This window comes from Zootoca vivipara, chromosome 4 (assembly GCF_963506605.1).
Source record: "Zootoca vivipara chromosome 4, rZooViv1.1, whole genome shotgun sequence".
Classification (NCBI taxonomy): domain Eukaryota; kingdom Metazoa; phylum Chordata; class Lepidosauria; order Squamata; family Lacertidae; genus Zootoca; species Zootoca vivipara.
Window position 1 is genome coordinate 24529393 of NC_083279.1, and position 25420 is coordinate 24554812.

Genomic DNA, 25420 nt, shown 5'->3' on the forward strand with positions numbered 1-25420 from the left:
ATGAATACGAACAAGTGCAGTTGGTGTGTTTGCTCAGGTTTTGTTTTGTGGATCAGCCCTTACTTAGTACGAAGTTCCTTTTAATTGTTTCAGCACTCTTTTGCTGTAGTCAAGCTAAACTCAGCCTAATGTGAATAGAAACATGTTGTTCAACCTGGAATATATAGATTTAGCTTGCTTTCTATCTCTGTCTCTTCCTCACTCCCCTTTTCTTAGACTGGTCCTAATTTTTATATTTCTGGAGCCACCAGGTTGCATATTTGAACCCGGGAATATACTAACTAGCTGAAAACTGCAACAAGAAATGGGTTCTTTCTTACCAATTACCTTGCTATCAGTGAAGCTAGAAGTGTAGAATAAAAGTATTATTTATGCTCATGTGTGGGGTTCAGGAAACACCCATGAATCCTTTTCAGTGGACAATACATCCAATTTTTATTATTTGCCTACCTAAGCCTTGTATATTTTTAATTATTTTACTGCCAAAGCAGCTGAAAAACAAGTTTTTCTGTTTTTGTTAAGTTACTACAGAGACCAAATTAAAGCCAGTATGACATAGACAGTGTTAGTATCTGCTGGTTTGAATCCTATAAGATATTAAGGTTCTAACAAAATTTTTAATTCATCTTCAAGCTGCACAAAACGAGGCTGAGTTGTGAGCAATTCAAAGGCTTGCTGCACCTTGCCAGTTTAACTAAAAATGGCATAAATTGCTGTGAAGCATGATTATATGTACTTTAAAACAGACAGGTGAAGGGCACTAATACGGTACACTGTAGCTCCTCTGGACTGCAACATCTGAACCCTTTAAATCAACAGAGAGAAAACTATTGAGTAAATAAATAAATAAAATATTGCATGGCAGCAAAGGCTTCTTAAGTACAAACTCCTTTTTACCGTCATGTTTTCCAATATGATAGAAACCTTTTAGTAAGTTCCCTAAATTTTTACTTTGAAGTTTGTCAATAATTATTTATGATTGGTGTCTCCAAGATTACAGGAAAAAGCTGCTGATACAATCGAATCCCTGCAAAAAGCTGGCATTAAGGTTTGGGTTCTGACGGGAGACAAAATGGAGACTGCCGCAGCTGCCTGCTATGCCTGCAAACTATTCAGAAGAAGTACTCAAATACTTGAGTTAACCACCAAGAAAATAGAGGAGCAGAGCTTGCATGATGTGTTGTTTGATTTAAGCAAGACTGTCCTAAGGCACAGCGGCAGTTTAACAAGGGACACCTTCTCAGGGTATGTATAAAGTACAAATTCAACCAAAAACAAAATTTGCATCCTTTTAAAGCCATTGGTTCAGTGGCAGAATCGGAAACAGCTTTTTAAAAAACATATATAGACATACCATATTTTTCCGTCTATAAGACACCCCCGTGTATAAGACACCCCCAAATTTTGGACATTATTTTTAGGGGCGAAACCTAGTCTTATACATGGAAAAATATGGTATGTATAGTGTCACAGGGGATGCGTTGCGACTACTCTAGAGTAACGACTCTCCAGACCTTTGCCTTTTCATGCTTTTATTAAGTGCAGGTTATTTACAGTGCTAGAGCTATACAGGACACATGCTCTCAGTCGGACCCAGAGCCCTGGAATGGCGCATTTCGCATCTTCTTCCAACATAAGAGTCTGGGCACCCCAAATCTCCTCCCTCGCTTCCTCCTGCGTAATTCCAGAACCGGAGGGAAAAAGGGTCTCCTTTCCATGTTTTCCCTCTCCCCCTCTTCCCCCTCTCTCTCTTCCTCTCCCTCGTGCAGCAGAGGCTCTGCTATCCTGCCAGAGCCCCGTCTCCTCTCTCCTCCTTCCTCACTGGACTCTTCCCCCTCCCCGCTGGCGCCGCTGCTGGTGGAGGAACTGCTCCTCAGGATGGGGGGGGCCTCTCTGTACTCTTTCCCCCTCAGATATAGGTACACAATCATTAGCTACCTAATCATTATCGTGTGTGATAAAAACAGATGAAATCAACAAAATTAAAAAGCCGATTCTAAATTATATAACTATATAGGCTTTTAGAAGGCATCTATATGTCTGTATATCTATCTATCTATCATCTATCTCAGTGTTTCTCAACCTTTTTTGGGCCACGGCACACTTGTTCCGTGAAAAAAATCACGAGGCACACCACCATTAAAAAAGTTAACTCTGTGCCGCCCTATATTGAGTATAATTATGACTGTAAGAAACACTTGCCAATTGCTGTGTTGGTTGCAATCTCCTGTAATAAGGCTTCACAAGCCGTCCGGCGGGCTAGTGTTGTGTATTGGCGGCCGCCAGGCTCGTTTGCACTGAGCTTTGGGAAAGAGGAGGAGAAATATTGCTTTCCGGCGGGTCAGTGTAGTTTATTGGCGGCCGCCAGGCACGTGACAATGCAAATCGCCCTTCTCGTCGCCGCACGTCGCGGCACACCAGCCAGCGGAACAGCGGTTGAGAAACGCTGATCTATCTATCTATCTATCTATCTATCTATCTATCTATCTATCTATCATCTATCTATCATGTAGGGACCTTCCTAATGTTTATAGGCAGGGATTTCCAAAACATGGGTGCTGCCATTCTGAAAGATCAACTCCTAACAGAAATGGAGCAAAACGTGATCCATGTTGCCGGCTAGAAGGTCAGAAATCCTGGCCACTGGGTCACAGCTAACTCTAGTGCTCATCTTGGTCCCATTGGAGTCCTTGCCTCCCCCCCCCCCAAAAAAAAATACATTTTAAAATGGCATTGGATGTCAGTCAGCCACAGGCCTGGTTGAAGAATGTTTTTGCCTGACACCTAAAGGTATACAGTGTAATGAAGTTGCCAGCCAACCTCCCTGGGTAAGAACAGTCCTCAAACGGGGGACCACTGCAGGAAAGGCCCTCATGTTGCCACCCTCCGGACCTCACATGGAGGGGGCAGACAAAAAAGGGCCCCAGAGGATGCTCTTAGGGTCTGGGTAGGTTCATAATAGATAGAGGCAGCAGATTGCCCCACAAAATGTAAAAATAGCTTGGCTTTATCCTGTGCAACAAAATTGGAAATTGAGGGAAGAGATTTCTTGTGAGAGTATCCTAGTGGGTAGAGGGAACAGAAACCTAGTGGTGAGGTTTCTACTCTCCACGGTGGTAATTGGAGGCAAAGACAAGATTGCTGTATCAAGTTAGTTACTTCAAATGGCAAGAAATCTAAAGGACGGTATTCAACTAAATTATCCTGTCAGCGCAAGGAATGGGACTTTCTCCCCTCTCCTCCCCCTGCATGCCTCCCTCCTCTGTCCCCAAATCTTCTCCGGAGGGTTGGGCTAACAGAGAGAAGAGAATTAGGATGCACAAGGGGGGAGAAAAAAGAAAGAATGTTCCATTGCACACTGATAAATCCTTGAGCTGAAGGAACCGTAGCCTTAGCCCTATGTTACATGCAACCCAAAATACCTTGAGTGTGCTGTATTTCAGCATGTCTTTTGAAGCGACTGCTGTATAAAACACAGTTGGTTAAACTGCAAAACCAGCATTAATTCGTGTATTTTTGTCACTCAATAGGCTTTCAGCTGAAATGCAAGATTATGGTTTAATTATTGATGGAGCAGCATTATCATTAATAATGAAACCACGGGAAGATGGGAGCTCTGGTAACTATAGAGAGATCTTCCTTGAAATCTGTAGGAACTGCAGCGCAGTTCTATGCTGTCGCATGGCTCCTTTGCAAAAAGCACAGGTTTGTGTTTCACGTCTTCAAATTACATGACAAATGTATATTTATATAAATATTGAAAGTCTCCGTGTAATGTGTTGTGTTAAATACCCACCTTCCAGTGATTGATAATGGAAGCAAAAAATGAAAAACAAGGAGAAATGAGTGAAAGAATTTCTGAAAGAAAGCAATTAGTTAATGGTACATTAAAATGGCATCCTGCTGTGCCCCTGATTTATGTATGTTTCAAGCAGATTTCAGGGATTGACATGCTACTGGGAAAGGAGCTTATTTAACTAAGGAAAAGTGCTGTATTTTCAGCTGATGCTACATTGTGAGACTACACATTAACCTCATATGGAAAGCTGTTATTTCCTAAACACAAAAACACAAGGAAATAGAAATAATAATAGGTGTGTGTTGGAAATTCTTTTGATTAGGCTTTATCAGTAGATAATTGGAATAACACTGGACAAAGATATAAGGATGACAGAAATAAAACAACTAGGCCCATCTTGTGGCCTGTTCAGCCGTTACTTTCCTGGATAAAAGCGAAATCTGCCTCTTCCTCTTGCTGTGGAAAAGAAGTATTAAGTGAACTGGGTTATGTTGCCGAACGAAGTATTTCCCTGACTGCCTAATCTGCTATCAGAAAGAATAGAGATTTTCTGCCAAGTAGCTGTGGAGATAATCTGCTCAAATAAACATCATACAGTTATATCTTTGGTTGTTATTTTCTCTCCATGGTAAAGGAAGGGGAATTCTGAGTTTCCTTAGAAAGTAATGTGTGAACAGGCCCAAATGCCGGCCTGTCTGTTTCACTACTGCCTGGAAAATAGAAGATTCCGTGAAGTGAAGGTCCTTTCTTCTTACTTGGTTCAGTTTCCACCACCACCGAAATATCTAGCAAGTGGAACATTGAGCATAATGTTGCAGTTTAGAAATACGTATGTAATATTTGCACCTTTTTTCCCTTCCAGATTGTAAAATTAATTAAATGGTCAAAGGAGCATCCAATCACGTTAGCAATTGGTGATGGAGCAAATGATGTCAGTATGATCCTAGAAGCACATGTTGGCATTGGTAAGTGGATTGTTATGGTCAAGTTTAAAGTCGTCGTCATCATCATCATCATCATGTAATATTGAGTCACTAGTAATTAAGGTCCTAGTACTTTGTCTGTATATCACTGCCATCAAACTACTGTGGAGGAGTACATATTTTTCCCATCAGTAGCTAAGTTTCCATTTGACTGTTGGGTCGAAGATACTTTGTGAGCAGCAGAAACTTCCTAAATACTGTGTTAGGGGCAAATGATGCTTCCTCACTATATGCTGATGGAAAGAGAAGACACTGGCTTGTTCTGAACCTGCTAACCATAGTTTCCCAGTTCAAACGAAATCTAATGCTAAGTACCACCAGTTCAGTTTCACTGCATCGTTTCACTTTTTGCCATTTTGTTTTTCCTTCCAGGCCTTATTGGGAAAGAAGGCCGCCAAGCTGCAAGAAACAGCGACTATGCAATACCCAAATTTAAACATTTGAAAAAAATGTTGCTTGTTCATGGGCATTTTTATTATGTCAGGATATCTGAACTTGTGCAATACTTCTTTTATAAGGTATATTGGGGCTTTTGTATTATGGTTGTTAACAGTTTAGACAGAGGCAGATTATTTTGAAGCTTGTTGTCTTGGATTCCACTGTGTGACCATCATCCTTCCAGACCTCCATTCTTCCAGTTTAACTTTAGATTCCTCCTACTCTGCTTCCTAGATATGGGGAAAACCTGCATTCATAAAACCACTTACTTCCAGAATGTCCAGTAATGTAGTAAGTAAAATAGCAAGTGGTTTCATGGCTGCAAACATGAATCAGCTTCTAATTTCAGTTGACCAAGCTGAATGGAAGAATGATGGTTTGTTTTTATGTTTACACTGATAGTCGGATCATATTAGTGATAACTTTCGCCAGTATATGCTTACAACAACAGTCTCTTATGTTGTAAATCTAAAATGTCAACCTCGGGTGTTTTATAACAACAGATCAGCACATTAGGCATATGTATTTTGTTTCCTTCGGGAAGTAGCTCATCTCAGCACTACAGTTAGCCAAATCCTGTTTATTTTACCTTTTTGTCACTTTGACATACGAATTGATGCACCAATTCACTGGTAAAATAAGATAGCCAAATTCACCAAGGACATCTATCATGGACACCCCATAGGGCATAATAAGTATTGCAAAGACATAGAAATGTGGACCAATGTGAAGGATTTATTTCTGCCATGGGAACATGTTTACGTTCCACTTCTAGCACAGTGTTGAATAACCATTCAAACTAGCCTAAACTCTGCAGCAATGCACTGCTCTCAAAACACTAAGGATTAGCGCAACATTCGTCTTTAATCTGATGAGTAAACTCAAATGTAGCAATAAAACTTATAAACTATTGAAATCTCTTAGTCTGAAGCTTATACTCTACTATGCAGGAAAAGAAAGAGCAGGGAGTAGCAGTATGTATATGTGTTCCTGGTTCCGAGCCAGGTTATTCGTGTATCGGTGTCTCCATGTTTCCTCCATTGTACCATTAATATGTACAAGTGTAGAAAGACAGCTACATGGCATTTCAGGAATTCATGCCATTGCAGCGTCACTTATTGGACCCGAAGTAATCTTAGGGCTCAGCCTAGAAAGCATGAATCTGAGCAGTTTTCCCTTTTCCCTGCCACTTTCCTCTGGAAAACCTGGAGAAACCCGATTGATATTTGCTGTGATTCAGCGGTAAAGATTCGGCAGGGCAAGGGCAAGTCTGGATGAGCTCTCAGTGACTGCAATTCCTTTCTTCAACCATCCAGTACTGCTTCTGCCTCCTCTTCCTGAGGACCGCATTGTTTGCCTTCTTTTTTGTGCTTGCTTCCATATCGCCAACAGCCATTTCTGTGACTGTTGTCCAAGTCCTCCTTGCCTTCCTTTTGCAGACTGTACTTTAGGTTGCTCAGACGTTACCTTTTGACACGTATTTACCTATAACTTTTTTGCTCTTATCTCTATTTCCAGGGTGTGGGCAAGAATGCACAGACAAAAACCAAAGCATCTATATATTTTAATTGGTTGCCACTTTTTAAAAACAGCTTTTCTACACTGCCATAATTATCAATGTAGTACTGAAGGAGTTGCCCTTTTATCGAGTTTTGTTTTTTCAAAAGCTAAATTCTGTGTTCAGTTGAACTTAAATATGTGTTTGAATTTGTGTAGCTGCCAGTTCGTTTTTATACTATGATAATGTCATGCAACATATCTTGCTTTTGTCTTCCAGAATGTCTGTTTCATTTTCCCTCAGTTTTTATACCAGTTCTTCTGTGGGTTTTCACAGCAGGTATCTCAGAAAACTTTTCCCCCTTTATCATTAAACCAAGTTAATATTTTGAAACATGTTCTTTATTGATCCAGTAGAACTTTAAATGTATCTTGATCAATTTATCTTGCTTTGCATGATGTTGAATGAAAAAGCCAGCTATTCACAGTATAGCATTTTCTGGTTTATCAGAAGCACAGATAATACGAGATTTGCTCCCTGAAGTGTACAGATTTTAAGTAGAACCCACAGTTGCAGTTAGCTTACAATTCAGTATAAAAACACACACACGGCTGTGAGTAAGTGGCATGACCCTAAAATCTTTAAAATTCATTGCCCTTGTGAGTAAGGTTATAAGCAGTGTTAGCTTAAAAAGCACCTGAGATGAGAGACAGTGATCCATAATGACTCATCGTGTGATGTTTGACTTATAACAATTTCATGTTTTGAGGTTATCAAGTAACAAGATGTATTTGTTGAACCTGTGAACTTGCCCTCAAGAGCTGACTTTATCCAGCCAAAGCTAACCTAAGCGCTTTCACATCCTGTGGGATTCAATGGAAGAGGGAAGCAGGTTCTTAAAATTTCCCACTGGGAAATCAGTGTGGAACTAAGAACACTTACTGTTGGTTGGACTGTGTCCTTCTGGACTGTACAATGTGCAGCAGCAGAGGAAGCCACTCGGGCCCCTAGGGTGGCATGCCCAGGTGCGGGGCGCACCCCAGGGCCTCCGGAGTCTGCCTAACTCCTCCCACTCAGCCGCCCTACACCTGGGGGGAAGGCAGCGGGCGGACAGTTTGGGCAGCGCAGAGCCTGTGCGCATCCAAGCCACCGCGTCTCTCCCACGGTGATACCCGGGCCGGACTGCACCCACCACGCCCCCTCCCTCTGCCCCTGGCAATGTGACCAGTGTCCTTTGCACAAAATTTGCTAATTAGATGTTTTACCCCTGGGCATGCTGTTCTCCTTGAGTTGCTACATCAGAGTTTCCCAAAATTGGGTCTCCAGCAGTGCCAGATTATCAAATAGGCAGAGTAGGCACTGGCCTAGGTGACCAATGCCTTTTAGGGGCCCTCTGCAGCAACGGATCAAAATAATATTGATTTGATATTGAAAGATCAAATAAAAAAATGTATTAGGAGATAATTTGCGATGCCCCGCCCCAAAGATTTCAACTGCCTAGGGGCCTCCACGGGGTTTGATCCAGCACTGGTCTCCAGTTTTTTCTGGACTACAATTCCCTTCCACCGGTCTTGAGAGCTAGGGATGATGGGAGTTGTATCCCATTTTTACATATGTTTACATGGCTGTTTATTTGTATATATTTTAAAATTTTACATATGGATGTTTTATGGTGGCCTATATTTGTAATGCCTAATAAAGGTTTGGCAAAGTAAGCAGTAAATATTCCAGAAACAGCTGGACACCAAAATTTAGGAAACCCAGTGTTACGGTGAATAGAGGAGTGTGCAGTCATAGTGAATTTGGATAGCTGGGAAATACATACAGGACGGCGGACATGGCATTAAATAGGGTTACTTGGTTATTTCTGTACTTTAAATCTTTACTGTTACAGTACCATGAAATTAAATTATAGCCGGTTAATATAATCTGTTTTTTTCCTCCCTCCATCTGCAGCCTTTATATGATACTGCGTATCTTACCCTGTACAATATCAGCTTCACTTCACTTCCTATCCTGCTGTATAGTCTCATGGAGCAACACGTCAGTTCAGATACACTCAAGAGAGACCCTACACTGTACAGGTTAGAGTTCATAACATTCTTTGAATAGACAGCGGTGACCAGTTAGTGCCACTCTGCTCAACTTCCCTCTTGAGGGCCTCGGGAAACAATGATATGCTGAAGTAGGTCCAGGGATGGGGAACCTTTTGGATTCTAAAGACTGCATTATCAGTCAGGCAAAAGACGCTGTGGGGCGGGGGGGGGGCACTGAAGGGTGCGGCCTGGGGAGACTCCAGAGGGTCAGTGAGAAATACCTTGGAACAGGGCTTTTGCAGTGGGATGCTTTGTAACCAGGAACATTTTCTTTGGTCTTTTAAGAAACAAGGGGAATGTACCATGTGGTTTCAGTGAAAAATTATCTCGGATAGTAAAATAAACGTACCAACACCAAAATAACGTTAATACATGTGAGCAGATTCACACTTTGGTTTTTTTGTGACAAAGTTCATGAAGCAATTTTTTTTAAAAAAAAATTTGCTGACGCCAACACCACTGGATGCAGTAAGCAAGTTGTGTTCTGCAGGTAACCAAGAAAGGCAGCAAGGATTCAGTACCTGCATCTGTTCAACGATCGCAATGGCAACACCTTCCTACATTTCCTCATTAAGGGGTTACTGTGTGAATCTGCTTTAAATGTCCTGTGGGAAAGCATTTCGACAAAGGGACTTTTTAGGGAAGTTGCCAACTTGTGTGTATGCAAAAATTGCAAGTTAGTAGTTAATGTGTCGGATTAGGACCAGGAACACCTGGGTTCAAAAAACTGTTCAGCCACAAGGCTTACTAGGCTATCTAGGGCCTATATCACTATATCTCAGCCTCACAGGGTTGAACCCAACAAGATCACTAATGAGTAAATAATCTCAGTAACATAACTGATACACGTCTCCTCAGGTTCAATGCTAAATGTAAAAGTAGTGTGTTTAAAAAAACGGCAACAGCCTGAAGCTTATTTCAGTTTACAAAGACCAGCCTCTTGAAACGAAAGCAAATCTTCTGGAGACCTCTAGTGTTGCGTTTTATTATATAAAACAGGGTCAACATTTGTGACAATATTGATTCTTCCCATCTAAAAGGACTTGGGATTATAACTGAAGAGCTTTATGGTACACTTAAGTATTGGACATCCGTTTAGGAATGCAGAGAGATGCATTATTGACAGGTCACCTTTAAACACTATAACATTCCTGTCACTTAAGAAAACATTGTGCAATTTCACATTTCTCTATTTTAACATGTCAAAATTAATAACTTTGTCGTTATTCAGGGACGTTGCCAAGAATGCTCACCTACGCTGGCGTGTATTCATTTACTGGACATTCTTGGGAGTATTTGATGCTGTCATTTTTTTCTTTGGTGCCTATTTCCTGTTTGACAGCTCAACTGTGACCAGCAATGGACAGGTGAGTATCTAGTTTGATTAAAGCTGCTCTGCTAACATCAAGAAATGATGTGCCAATAATCTTAAGTGTTGCTTATGCCTTTCCCCCCTTTCACTAAGTACGATCCAGTATTTCATAACCTACTGGTAGCTCCCATTAAAATGGTTATTTAGAAACAGGAAAGGTTTGTGGTTCTTATGGGGTGTTTGACAGGGAACAGTAAAATCTAATTATGAATGTCAAGAAGCTGTAGTAAGTTGCTATGGTACCATTAAGGAGAAAAAGTTTCTTTTATGAACCATTATATTATCAATGTGGTTCATTTTGCCATTGATGCATATTTTATATTTTGGAATTGCTTGATTTATTCATAACTTCCATTTTAAGAAATGTGCATTCAGATATCATAGTAATAAACATCATGGTTAATTTGAAAAGAAAAACATACATCCATTCAAAGCATTTCTATTTGTATTTGTTAAGTGACGTTAGATATAATTTTAAGGTCCTTCTGCTTTTTATTTGCATGTTGACATTTATGTGGTCTATTTGTGTCTTGCTTTTTTTCCTTTTTTGCTACTTGCTTCTCTTCCTATCCTCAGCTAATGACAGCCAACACTCACATGGTAAGACTACTGTGGTTTTGTCATGATGTGTGCTTTCCTTTTTCCCTATCCAACTTTAGTACAGATCAGACATTTCTGTTAAAAAAACAAAGTTTAAAATTTCTGTTTATTCCCTTCCTCCTGTGCTGAAATAATAAAAAAAGCAGCTTTTAATTTGCATTTTAAAAGTAAAGAACCTTACAGGTTTTTAATATATACATATCTTGCTTTTTATAAGTATGTACCTGCTTTTCTAGTTACTTTATCTTTCTGCGCAGCTAATTCTTTATGTTTATTTAATTTTACACAAATTAACATTAATAGATTTCTGGATGGGCTTTTTAAAAGTTTGGTGTTCAGAAATAAACAAACAAATGTACTGTTTATCTGAAGTCAGCTTCGGAAAATAAATCATTGGAATGAGGTAGGTAGCAAGAAGAATATCAAAGAAGAGGAGAGGCGATGGGAAGGCAGATATCTGAGACTTATTCCAGCTCATTTGAACTTGTACAAATTAGGGTAGACATGATTTAGTGCAGGGGTGGTGAACTGGCAGCCTGTGGACCAATTCTGGCCCATGGGATGTCCCATGCAGCTTTTAGGTGGTGGGAAACAGCCTTTTATTGGAGTCAATAGGAGGTGAGTTTGCAGCTGAGGGAGGGGTTTACTATCCCCTCTCCACACCCTACAAAACACAGCTCCTTCTACTGCAATTAGGCTTGAAAACAGGCTCCCATTGGTTGGGGAAAGACCACAGCACAGTGATACAGTAGAGCATCTACACATTTCATAGAAAGTCCAACCCCTGGCATCTCCAGGTACGGATGGCAATGTCTCCTCTAATCTTTCTTTTTTTCCAGGCTACCCCATCTCCTCTTAGCTTCCTAGCGAGATGGGCTAACTTCCATATGCACCTGAAATAGCTCTCTGTTTTTGTTTACCTGAATGTAAAGGCAGGAAGGCCAAAGACATACCCTTAGTTTGCTACATAGTCATTTCAGAATATATTCTTCATTGCGTATATTTTTTCCAATTGTCATTGGCACAGATTGTTACAGCTGCAGAATCACCCTCATGCTACAAGCTCTCGTGAGGCAGGATGATGCTACATTATAAATAATTGGCAACCACAGGGGAGCTTAGTTTGTTTGTGGTGATGCAGGAAAAAGCAGTTCATGTTTGCGTATTCTTACGGATGCTTTCCTATTTAAATAATTATAAAAGGGTTATCAGCTAATATGCTTCTATTTAGGAAACTTAGGAATACAGAATATTTTCTCATAGTAGCACACCTAGGCTGCAAAAGGAGTGGGGTCAGAAATAAATTCAAGAACCATCAGTATTCTTACCGTACATTTCAAAGCCTAAAGAAGTTTTCAGCTGACGGCTGATAGTTTCAGGTGGCTGTGGTTCCTAATATTACAATAAAAGGCAAATAACAAAGGAATTGTCATATTTAAATTGTGGGTTTTTTTCAAGTTTAGTACATGTCCACTAAATATGTTAACTAGAAAGTCAAATTTTAATATTTTTCTACAGTTATAATGGATAGTACTATATTAACTTACAACAGTTTGGAGCCCTAACTTATAAGTACACATAATGTGATGGAACAATTTACAATGGTTAATTAAATAACTGAACAGTTTGTTTACAAGATTCAGGATCATCTTAATACTTCTTCCATCAACACTTAATAATATGACTTTTCAACAGTGAAGGTCATGGAAAGAAGTAATAAGCTTCAATTTCTAGGCAGTCGGTTAATTTTTATGCCAATCAATATGAATTACATATAATTCATTTTCCTAAATGGAGTGAATGGCAACTAGCTGGCGAATATCTGTTGTGGAACAATTTATCCCAAATGTGTAGAACTTTCAGCCATCAAAAATATTGTTACAGACTATAAAAAGACTGGACTCTCCCTACCAAGGTAGGGAGAGTCCAGTTCTTACTGATTTCCTGTTCTTCCAACTATCTTGGACATTCTGGGTTTAACAAGTGGATTGGCACAATCTGGTGGCATTTCTCTTTACCTGTGTGTCTTCCATGTAGCCAGCTAAAGTGCTCAGGTCTTTTCTCAATCAAAGGGAGGACAGGGTTGTCAGGAAATACTTTGGATATAATTGCGTTTGGCTATGGTTATGCGCTTCAGGATATTACAAGTAGGTCCTACTGATAATAATGCACTGTTATTGTTACTGGGTATTGTTGTTTTTTTAACTTAAGTAAATAAAAGAAAACACGGCACAGTACATTAGCACATCTCAAGTTTTCAAAGCTCCTTCTATATGTTACAGCAACACTTTAAGGCTGAACAGTATGATTGTCCCTGTGTTACAAATCTAGTTGCCACTTTTTTGTGTTATTTTTTGAAGTTAGCATCAGGGGTACACCCTGGCCTAGTTGTCCTGGAATGTTCTATAGCAGGCATTAAGTTATCTTGATCAGATAGTAGTAGTTGTTGTTTAGTCATTTAGTCATGTCCGACTCTTCGTGACCCCATGGCCCAGAGCACGCCAGACACTCCTGTCTTCCATTGCCTCCCACAGTTTGGTCAAACTCATGTTGATAGCTTCAAGAACACTGTCCAACCATCTCATTCTCTGTTGTCCCCTTCTCCTTGTGCCCTCAATCTTTCCCAACATCAGGGTCTTTTCCAGGGAGTCTTTTCTTCTCATGAGGTGGCCAAAGTATTGGAGCCTCAGCTTCAGGATCTGTCCTTCCAGTGAGCACTCGGGGCTGATTTCCTTAAGAATGGATAGGTTTGATCTTCTTGCAGTCCATGGGTCTCCCAAGAGTCTCCTCCAGCACCATAATTCAAAAGCATCAATTCTTCGGCGATCAGCCTTCTTTATGGTCCAGCTCTCACTTCCATAGTAGTTCTCTGTAAAAGTGGGAAAGGGGAAGGGAAGATTAGCTGGTGTGATGGAGTCTGATTTTGTTAGTCCTGTTTTCATGGCTTTTTACAAAACCGGAATGTCTCATACTTTTATAGTCAAGAAGGATATATAGCCACAAAATAGCATTTATCTTGTCCCTAGCATTAAAATACCTATGCAATGAAATACTGTGTTTTTGTTTGTTTTTATTATAATACTTTTACCTTGTGAGATCTGTGTTTTCTGTAAATTTAGTTTCCTCTAATATAGAAATCAGACTAATTTAATTTTTATTCATTACACAAAACACCAGCTTTGTGAGCCTTACGCTTGTTAGGAAGACAGGATTTTGAACCATAAGACATGATTTTGTGGCTTATATTAACTTTTAAAATGTTAACTCTTGTTATCAGGCACCAACCTCTTGATAACACCATGAAAACTAGAAGTAACTGAACTTAAATGATTGCCTTTTGTTTAGCAGAATGCTTTGGCTTATTCAGTAAACAGAAATTTCCTGAGATTTCATTCTGCACCCTTGCCCGTTTGTCAGTTTCTAATTCTTTCCACTTTTTTATGCTAATAGAGAAGGCAAGGTTGTGGAAAATCAAATGTGAAAACTCAGCTAGCACAAGATGCCCAGTTACTCCCATTTTTTACCTTCTCACTACATCCTAGAGCAGGCATCCCCAACCTTTGGCCCTCCAGATGTTTTGGAGTACGACTCCCATCATTCCTGACTACTGGTCCTGTTAGCTAGGGATCATGGGAGTTGTAGGCCAAAACATCTGGAGGACCGTAGGTTGGGGATGCCTGTCCTAGAGGGAACCTGCGTCCCTCAGGTAGAGTAGAAGGAGCTCTTGCATGAGTGTCATTCCACCTGTGGTTTCTGGATCCAAATCTGTGGTTGAACAAAAGATGTGTTGGAATTGGCAGCCCATGAAATTGTATGAAAAGGTGTATAAGACTGCCGTCTAAACTTTTCCCCACTTTTCATTTATTTGTTAAAAGTATTTTTATTGAATTTTATCCATACAACCCAGATAACAAAAGACAACCTCACGAGACAAGCACATTACGACTATACAATAAAAATGTCCATTGCTCCCCTTTGCTTTTATAGCAGAATGATTGTTCTCTTCATCTCATTTTTTATAAAAAGTCTGTAGTTTTTAAGATGCTTTCAGCAAGAGATCTAGTGGAGAGCAAATGGTACGAGTATTCTGAAAGTGATAAAGGTGCAAGGGAGAATATATTAGTGGCACATTTACTATGCTTATGTTTCTTGCTATTTGGGGGAAAAATGGGACCTCTAGCAAACATGTTGCAGTGTGGAGTGCTCCTCTTCAGGTTTCCCCTTACATTCCTCTTCCATGTGGTTTTCTGCCCCCTCCCCCCAGTCAATCAGCATTCTGTATCCACTAAGTATACTTAGTACCCATCATCCCCTCCACCCAATGTTAGGATTCTGCCTCTCCCCCCCCCCCCATTTTTAAATGTCTACAAACCTCAGAGTTTCTGTGAGCCTATGACTCCCTCTGTCTTGTGCATAGATGAGGCCATTTTGGCTACATGAAAATCTCCCCTTGAATAATTGGGTTAATTCCCAGGAAAGTTTTAAATGTGTACACTTCCACATTTTTCGTGCATTACACAATACTAAATGAAACTTGCTATAATAGACTGTATAACCTGAAACTTCTTTTTCTTGTGAATGTTTTCCTTATAGATGTTTGGAAACTGGACCTTTGGGACACTGGTATTCACTGTGCTGGTATTCACTGTTACCTTGAAGGTATGATCTCCTACATGTGTGTTGAAACCAAACTGGAACCACTTCCTGAAGCACGTTCCAATATGGAGGAAGGCTAAAAAGTTTGGGACTTCCTCATTCAGAAAAAAAGACGGAGGTTTATAAGCTTATGGATTATATGGAAAACTGAATAGAGAAAGGTTCTTTTCCCTTCCTTCTCTTATAATAGCGGAATTTGAAAATATCCAGTGAAATATATTGTCAGTCAATTCAGGATAAAAACAAATATGGGTGAATGAATGGGAAAAGCACATCAAAACAAAAATGTTTTCAGAGAGTACAAGTGGTGGTTGCTTGTCATGCTGTGACAGAAATGCTGTTCCATAGAACAGGGGCAGCCACACAGAAAGCCCTGCTCTGCACTACCGTGGAGCAGGCTTCTGATATTTTAGAGACTTGAAAAAGAAACTCTCCTGCTGAATGCAGTGACATAGCGAGGAAATAAGGATTAAGGTGGTCTCTCAAGTACAGTGGTACCTCAAGTTACGAACTTAATTTGTTCCGGAGCTCCGTTCTTAACCTGAAACTGTTCTCATCCTGAGGTAAAGTTCTTAACCCGAGGTACTACTTCTGGGTTAGCAGCGTTTGTAACCCAAAGTGTTTGCAACCTGAGGTACCACGGTAATCTGGTCCTGGGTTGTATGGGGCCTAATGTGTTAGTACCAAAACTTTAATCTTGGCCTGGTAGCAGATTGGCAGTAGTTTTCCCTCACAAGCATTCTAGCCACCATGTTCTGTACTAGCTGCAGCCTCCAGACCAACCTCAAAGGTAGCCCCACAAAGTGTGCATTGCAGAAATCCAACCTTGAAGTTAGCAATACATGAGAAACTCTTGTGAAGCCACCCTGATCCAGGAACAGCTGCCATTGTCTTCCAGCTGAAGCTGGTAGAAAGCTTTCCTAGCCACTGAGGTCCACTGCACCTCCAGTGACCGAGTTGGGTCTGGGAGCACACCCAGTCTTTGTGCCTTCTCTATCAGGCAGAGTGTGACACCATGCAATTAATGATAGTAAGGAACTTGGTGGACTTATGGGCTGGAGATGTGCCTGTTCTGTCCTATTCCATTGTATAAGGATGGTTTGGAACCTTTAGCTAGTGCAGAATGTGGGGTCCCACCTATTGATAGGTGTGGACCAGATTTTGTATATCTCCCCTGTACTTCAAAGCCCTAAACAGAAGGAGGAGGGAGCTTTCTGTATGCATTTGGCTGGGTCACTGCGGAAAGCAGAATTGTGGATTAGACATTTGGACTGATCTAGCAGTGCTCTTTTTATGCTCCCCTGTCCCTGTTTCTCAGAAATATCTTCTCTCCACAGAGAATCTCAATAAAAGCAGCCACCTGCGTTAACCCATCTGCCTGAATGGCTTGTGGTGCACTTTTAGTTACTGTTGAATAAAGAACCAGCAATACTGCCCCTTGGGACTTGTTACTTATTGCACAAGAAACAGTCAATGTGTATTTCTACCAGGGCTTGATTTGAGGCAAGGTTCAGCCTATGGCCTGCTTTTCATTCATATGAACCACATGTGAAAACAAAAACACCTCTTAGCATCTGTTCTTACCAGCTTCTACGCATATATAACTAAAGAGTAGAACTATCTGGCCAAAGCATTATTGCGTAGTTTCCAGGCAAACTTAACTCTGGCACATTTTGCTTAGGAGAAAACTGATCGATACTTATCTCAATGGATGGATTATGGTCCCAAAATTGTTTTATGTAAGTGACTCTTGAGAACTGAATTAAAGAAGGGCCATAGTTCAGTGGCGGAACATCTGCTTTGCTTGCATAAAATCCCTGATTCAGTCTCTGGAATATCCAGGTAGGGCTAAGAATGTCAGTGCCTGAAACTCTGAAGAGCTACTGCTATATTCCTATGTGTAGAATGCCGTGAAAGGAAGTCTGTTCCTAGCATATAAAGGAGATTGTCAGTTTTGTTGACTTGTCAAGCCTCTTTAAACAGAGGCTTGACAGGCATATGTCAGGAATGCTTTGATGGTGTTTCCTGCTTGGCAGGGGGTTGGACTGGATGGCCCTTGTGGTCTCTTCCAACTCTATGATTCTTGTTTAAGAGTAATTTTCATTGGTTGCCTATCACATTTGTTTTGTAAATTTAAAAGTTATAGGAGGTACATGTCATGTTGAGTCCAACATGTTAAATGTATGTGTGAAACTGAATACTTACATAATTCATATTGACATCTATCCTCAGGCGATGATCTAAATATATACATACATTTTTGCAGCTTGCACTGGATACACACTACTGGACTTGGATCAATCACTTTGTGATCTGGGGATCACTGCTTTTCTACATTGTCTTTTCCCTTCTCTGGGGAGGGATCATCTGGTAAGAAACACCTGTGAAGCATAATTGAAAATGCCACTTCTAGAATCGCATACAAGGGATTGCGGACTATTTATTTTTTTAAAAAACTAATAACCCACACTTCAGGCAGCATACCCCTAGCCACGATGCCTCTAATCTGCCTCTGCTGTCTGAGACAATATGTTTCTTAATTCCCGTTGCTGAGAGTCACAAGGGGGCAGAGTGCACTTAGATTCTGCTTTCGGGTGACTTGTAGGCACCAGCCCGGCCACTGAGAACAGCAGGCTGGACTAGCTAGGCTTGACCCAGCAGGCTCTTCTAATGTTCTTAATACAAAGATAAATTTTATGAAACACTCATACCTTGAACCTAGCCACAATTTGACAGTGAGGTAAGAATAAGAATAAGAATAAATGGTCACTGAGACGATATAACACTGGTCCTGAAAGACCTACATTGGGTCCCAGTCATAGCTGCCAAGTACCCCGTTTTCCCTGGGAAACCCCCGTTTTTACTTACCTTTTCCCGGTGGTCCCCCGTATCACTTCGTCTCCCGTTTTTCTCCGTTATTTTCTCCTGCCGGTGGCCAATTTTTTTTCTTTCTAATTTGCCCTTCTATGGGCACAAAAAATGGCCGCCACCGGCTTCAAAAGTCGCATCTACGCATGTCCGGAGGTGCATAGACGTGACTTCTGGTGTCATCGCCGGCCATTTTTGGTGCCCATAGATGGGCAGAGCGACACCGGAAGTTGCGTCGACACACTTCCTGACATGTGTAGAAGCGACTTTCGAAGCCGGCGGTGGCCATTTTTGATGCCCATAGAAGGGCAAAACGACACTGGAAGTCACACAGCTGCCGGTCCCGGATTCTGCAGTCCGGGACTTGGAAGGTAAGGTCCCAGTACATTTCTGAGCAGAGTTCAAATTGTTGGTGCTGACCTTTAAAGCCCTAAACGGCCTCGGCCCAGTATACCTGAAGGAGCATCTCCACCCCCATCATTCAGCCTGGACACTGAGGTCCAGCGGTTCCCTCACTGCAAGAAGTGAGGTTACAGGGAACCAGGCAGAGGGGCCTTCTCGGTAGTGGTGCCCACCCTGTGGAACACCCTCCCATCAGATGTCAAGGAAATAAACAGCTATCTGACACCTGAAGGCAGCCCTGTTTAGGGAAGTTTTTAATGTTTGATGTTTTATCGGGTTTTTAATATTCTGTTGGGTGCTGCCCAGAGTGGCTGGGGAAACCCAACCAGATGAGTGGGGTATAAATAAATAAACATTATTATTATTATTATTATTATTATTATTATTATTATTATTATTGCATGCTGAAACCATCTATATTTTGAGTTCAACTTCATTTATCCACCATGGCTGTGTTCTGTTTTTTTTCTGCCCAATTAGGCCTTTTCTCAATTACCAGAGGATGTACTATGTGTTCATGCAAATGCTGTCTAGCGGTCCTGCATGGCTGGGTATTATTATGCTCATAACGGTGAGCCTTCTTCCAGATGTTCTGAAGAAAATTTTATGCAGGCAATTATGGCCTACAGCAACAGAAAGAATCCAGGTAAACATCCCATAGTCTTGATAATTGATGTTGGATGCCTAATCTTAGATTTACAGCCTAGTCTCAGAGAAGTCTGCTCAGTTCCACCGAGGTCAAACGGGACTTATTTTTCCAAACAAGTGTGGCTGGATTTGCATGTTTAAGGTTAGTACTAGTGCCCTGCTGAAAACCTCTCCTCTAAGTCTCTTTTTCTTCACCACCAAAGTGGCTTCCATTTCCCTCTCTCATTTGCAGAATTATTTATAATTTCAATGAGTTCAGGTGTGAGCATACCTGATGGTTGTGAGGTGGCCAAAGGTGGTGTGTGAGGTTTTCTTTCCATTAAATTTGTATTTATTTATTTTACTCAGTTTATATCCTGCCCGCCCCTGCAAAAAACCCCGTTTTGCTAGCACCTTGCAGCATGCTTGCAGACATGGAAAAAGCCCCAGGACACGAGTTAATGCAGACACACACAGAGACATTTAAAACTCACATAACCTCCATTCTAAAACAGCTGCACTGGTTTGTTTCCAGTCCAAATTTAGGGTGTTCACATTAGTGTTTAAAGCCCCAAATGTTTTAGCTTTCAAATGTCTGAAAGACAACCTCCTTCTCTACAGACACCCTACAGCAGGCATGTCCAACAGGTAGATCGTGATCTACCGGTAGATCACTGGACGTCTGTGGTAGATCACCGGTAGTGGCTCCCCCCAAAGAAGCTTAAAAACTTTGGCTCCCCTAAAAAAGCTCAACATCTTTGCCCTGCACCCCTAAAATGACCTGAACCACCAAAACAGGGCTTTCCTTCCTAAAAAAAACGTTCAATGTTGCTTTCCTCTTCCCTAAAGAAGCTCAACAGCTTTTACATGAACCCCCCCCCAAACATGGGCCTTCCTCCTTCCTAAATAAAAGCTCAACAACTTTCCCAGTTTTTAACTCGCAGTTTTTAGATCGCAGTCTCTTGGAAGTTGGCCACCCCTGCCCTATAGTATTCAGATTAGCAGAGGGGGCAGCTTTTGGTAGTTCTGCCTTTCCTGGAAGTGTGGACCATGTGACATTGGGTGAGGTCTTTTCCCCTGTAGCAGCCTCTCTTAAGCTGTGCTATTCCCACCCCCCACAACTAAGGGCACCAAACACTATGCAGGCACCCTAATTTTCCGATTGTAAATTGCTTAACTGATTTTATTGTATTTTCATATCATTGTAAACCACCTTGGATAGGTGGATAATAAAGTATAATAATTTACGGTAAGTATCTGGGGAAAGTGCAAGTTCAATCACAGATGCAGGGCTGATATTTGTTATTTTTTTTAATAACCTCCCCCCCCCCATAAAAAGAAAGAAAGTCCCCTTTCTGTTACTTTCAATGGCACAAAACAACATGAAACTGTTTAGCAGCCTGTTTTAAACTTGATTAACTTATAATGCTAACTTATGCTAATTAGCATCGATAGCTAATTTCAAACAACTCCGCTAAGTTTTATATCCTACATTTATGTATCACTTTATTGCCCATTGTATTTGAAGAAGCTTTCAATCTAGAATACTGGCTTAGAATATAATAAAACGATTAAAAAAATGAGAGGAAGCAAATTCAGGTATGCAAAGTATTTTTAGTCAAAATAAATAAAAAAATCATTCATTAAAGATAATAACTGGAACCACCAGTACAATTTAGTACGTTGTCAATTTAGAAATTATACTGAGCTTTGAATGATAACGTGTGTTACCGTACATGTTTAACTAGAACACTGAAGCTGCATGTTTCTGAAGCCTAGTTTCTAGAAAGATTGTCATCCTGAAATTTCAACAGATGCTTTTCGTATTAAATACATTGTTTAATGAAAACTGCATCATATTTCTGTTAGCAATATTTCATCTCCTTCATTAATCTGGTGTTTCTTTAATTCCCTCTGTTTGATGAATAGCTAAAAATATTCTTGAATTTCAAATATCTGTGTAGATACAACATGAAGTGTCAAATTAGTTTCATACACCTGTGGCTTCTCTTCTTGTGTTGATAATTTAATAATGAAAGTCTACTTGGTTTGGGCACTATTCTCACTTACTACTTCCTTATGTGCTGTGGGAGAAAATAAGATCACTCACCAAGTGCTCCTGTTCTAGTAGAATTTAGATACCCCGGTCCTGAATGAACTGTAGTCCTTTAATAGGATGTAAAATCCAACTTGTGTGGTCTCAAATCAAGCAGATAATTCCTGGGCTTTTGAAGAGGAAATCAATTGCACAATTTGCATTTATATACATTGGATTTGCCTCTGTATAGCCTATTCAATTTGCATGGACCTCTAGTGGTGTTGGAGGCAAGGCAGACATACCTGATTGCTGGGTTGGAAGATGCAATTTCATTCCTCTGCTGTGTGTAAAGAGAGGTAGGAGAGAATTTCATCTGGATTAGGCCAATTAATTGTTCACAAAGAATTGGAAGATACAAAGCTTTTGCAGCACTGAAACAAACACTCCCATCAGCTTGCCAGTGGTTATACACAGTAAATAAATTGTAAGCCAGGATTATTAAGATCATAGGCTTGCCATACGCCAGGAAAATTCCTGACATGTCCTGTATGGCAACACAATGGAAAAAGAAACAGCCCCAAAAGCTAAAAATCACTAGCTCAACAACTTTGTGGGTGTCAGAAATTTTACTTTTTGAAATATGGCGACCCTAAGATCAGAGTTCCTAGCCAGATTAAAATACCAGTATTTGGAGAGGGTTAGGAGAGCAAGGGCAGGTATTCTGATATCAAAATTTGGCATAAATGTTTCCATGCTGTTCAGCAGTAGCAGAAAATAGAGTGGACCACAGCCGCTCTCTTGGACTTTAATCATCTGTGTCGCTGCTACTTACCAGGCGATGGAAGGGGAGGGGCAAGGCAGGGGCAAAGCCAACACAATACGAACACACTGGTGGTGTAAATCTGCCACTCACTGGAGTATTTGCACCTCTGGCCTTGCCCCTTCCTCTCCTGAATATCATTGCATTTCTCCAAAGGAGCCTGACTTGCAAGGCAAAAACCTGACACTGGAATTTAAGCAAAAATGTACCGGTAATTCCAGACATAGTTGCAAGTTGAACCATGGTTGTTCAGCAGAAACTGTTGGATCAGTCCATTTTAACACAATTCACCAAATTTGACCTGCCAAAACCATCCCCACCCAGTATTGAATGCCTTGAGTGAGTTGCCTTATTGTTAATCCCCAGCTGATGATTTTAGAGTGATCATCAATATTTAGATATTACGTAAAAGAAAATCTTGCTTGTCTGTATAAACCACATCGTACTGACTCCTACGTAATAACCTGAATGACCTGTTTTTTGGTAATCACAACTGGACTTATGGGAACAGCCAGAAGTTCAAAGTGAAGAACTAAATTAGCATACTGTAGCCTGTAAAAAATTAAAGGAATAGTATGGAAATAATTCAGTATGATTAGGAAGCTGAACTATTCCTTAACATTTTGACAGTTGTCTGAAGAGTTATGGTGGTCACTTAACAGAAGCTGGTATAAACTATTAACACTCTGGATGTCTACTTGAGCAAGACATCTAGAAAAGGGAATAGTAAGGAAACTATGTGCTGTGATTTTAAGAAGTCTGGTATTGCAAGTTTTAAGTAACTAGCTCTAATGGGTGGAATAAGAACCGTCTAGTATTTCCTTCCTAGGCAGCTTGTTGCTTGTATTTGTAATATGCACTAGAAAGCCTTTAGCATTTAATCAGATTTATTCCTTGTGTTTCTTCTTTCCCCTCTCCCAATATGCTCCTGTCTTCCAACCTCCTTTTCCTAAATAACTCCTACCTTGCTTTAAACTGTAAATGATGTACGCGGGTACTTTCTTCAACCTTCTGGGGGAAATCAGACTAAACATCAGTGCCTTTCTGTTGAGCAGTCCACCATCTTTATGCTTTCTCAGACTTCAAGCAGTCTAAGTTTCTAATGGAGCAAAAGGTGATTTTTTCCCCTTTCTGCATGCTTGGCCATTTCGTCCAGAGGACTTTAGAAAGTGTGTCCACAGTTCATATGATGTTAGTCATACCGTACTTCATATCCAAACTGTACGTTAAACCTCTTGGTACTTACAACATGTTCTGTCAACATTCCCTCTTTTTGCTTTTCTAAAAGTGCCTGTATACCATAAATGGTTATGTGCACTTTACTTGTCATTGTTTGTATGTGAATAGCATAATATGCATTGCAAGAACTGTCCATTTTAAGTAATGGTGGTTCTTGATAGACCGATGCACATTTTGTTTGCGTTGTGAGTTGCAACCACCTCAGTGGACTGTTTGGCAGACACAAGCGTGATGGGAGCTCCTGAGAAATTGGGTAGTTCTGATGTACACAAGTCTGGTTAGACCTTGAGGCTTGTGCACACCATCTTCTCCTTACACATGTCATTTTGCTGTTTTATTTCCTGGTCTGAGGCAAACCAAAGTTTGGGACTTTGTTCACAACTGCAAACTATGGTTTGTGCTTTTGCTGCAAACCCAGATCAGAAACCAGGGTAGTTTGTGCACGACCTGGTTTGAACTTAGAAATTTAACTATAGATGATTCTTCAGCTTTTCTCTTCCCATTTCAACAAATTCCAAATTCATTCTGTTTCTCGCTTTATGTTCAGTTTTGACCTCTGTATGTGGTGAGCAAGATCACTGTTTCATGACTGCAGGTTTTTTGTTTGTTTTTTTAAACTGACTTTTTAAAGTCTTCTTTTGCTGTTGGTGTTTTCAGAATGTTTGATATTGCTATTTGTGCAAACTGCTTTGGGCTATTATAATCAATGAATCTGCAAAAGCTTTGGAGGAATCTGTTTCTTTTGGTAAAATACGAGCCAAATCTTGTTCCTTTTTTTCTGTTTCAAGAGTCATGACACCAGTCACAATATTCCTCTAATTTGAATATTTAGCTGGTGATAAGGCATGCATTCTTTCATTCCAGTGTATGCCTACTATACATAATTATCATTATTTTGAATTACAAATTTGTTTTTATGTGTTAACTTTTCTGCTTAATTCTTCTTTCCTCCTTTTTAACATTAAGACTCCTAGTGTAAACTTGATGCCAGTTTTAAACTTTTATACTTGAAGAACACTGAATTGCTATACCCTTTCCTCATTTACACGAATCTGCTAAAAACCTCAAAAAGCCTTCCTTTAATTAAAATGTCAAGCAGTAAATATGAAACAATGTGATAAGACTTTAAATTCTGTGGTGGTGGTGGTAGTTAAATGATACATATAGGGTGACCTTCATATTGGCCTTTACATGGACATATTAGAAGATTACCTCCTACTTAAGAAGTTAACTTCCCCTCCAGAAGTAGACAGTCCATTTGCAACTGGGACAAATGTTGTAGGACTTTAAGGTTGTTGCAAACAATCATCTCAAATGCACTTTTCCCCCATTTCCACTGTAAATAGGACAAGGAGGGTTTGAAATAATATACATCTGCTAGTAAACTATTATAACAATAACAGTTTCTTGTTCGTTTGTTCATTTCTTATTAACAGTGTTAATGATTGTTAGCCATCCTAACACTGCAGTTATTGTTTTCCTCTCCGATACCGTTAGATGTCCATATTAAGCAATAGTCTCAGTGTTTTTCCTCATCCTTGCAGAAGAGTACGAAACATAAAACTGCCCTTAATGCACTGGCGAACAACGATGGGCCACTCCTTGAAGGACCCCTTTCTGCTTCCGAGGCATAATTAGATCATTGATAGGTAACAGTATTGCACGTGTTACCGTTTGGTAATTTCTGTTGGTGTGCTGTGGTGTTTTCAAAGAGAAAACTTCTTCCTCCAGAGTTTTTGCTGTGCCTTATCAAATTAAATATAATCACTGCAGTTTTTGATACCGTAGTCTGTTCTCAATGCATTTCAGAGCACAGGTAAGTTTTGGGTTTTTTTTGTGGTATTTTGGGTGGGTCTTCTGGGAAGGTTTGAGATTTAGAAGCTGCATGTTTTGTTCTGATTTTTTTTACTCCGATTCTAATACGATTTATGTGCATGGTTGCAGCTTTAATTCAATAGGAATTGTAAGCTGTTTTGTGTCAATC

At 40.3% G+C, this 25420-nt stretch overlaps 1 protein-coding gene across 2 annotated transcripts in view; it reads left to right on the top strand.

Moving 5' to 3' along the window:
• ATP11A (ATPase phospholipid transporting 11A) overlaps positions 1–25420 on the top strand; it is a 109403-nt gene that overhangs the window by 78526 nt on the left and 5457 nt on the right. The window contains exons 19-29 of one of the 2 annotated variants that reach the window (XM_060273373.1): positions 994–1245; positions 3531–3705; positions 4662–4764; positions 5155–5300; positions 6998–7057; positions 8675–8802; positions 10046–10181; positions 15380–15445; positions 17709–17812; positions 19193–19358; positions 24981–25085. In XM_060273373.1, coding sequence (XP_060129356.1) covers positions 994–1245; positions 3531–3705; positions 4662–4764; positions 5155–5300; positions 6998–7057; positions 8675–8802; positions 10046–10181; positions 15380–15445; positions 17709–17812; positions 19193–19358; positions 24981–25070 — 1426 coding nt within the window. In that variant the 3' untranslated portion in view covers positions 25071–25085. The remainder of the gene's footprint in view (positions 1–993; positions 1246–3530; positions 3706–4661; positions 4765–5154; positions 5301–6997; positions 7058–8674; positions 8803–10045; positions 10182–15379; positions 15446–17708; positions 17813–19192; positions 19359–24980; positions 25086–25420) is intronic. The other variant, XM_060273372.1, reaches the window with a different exon arrangement.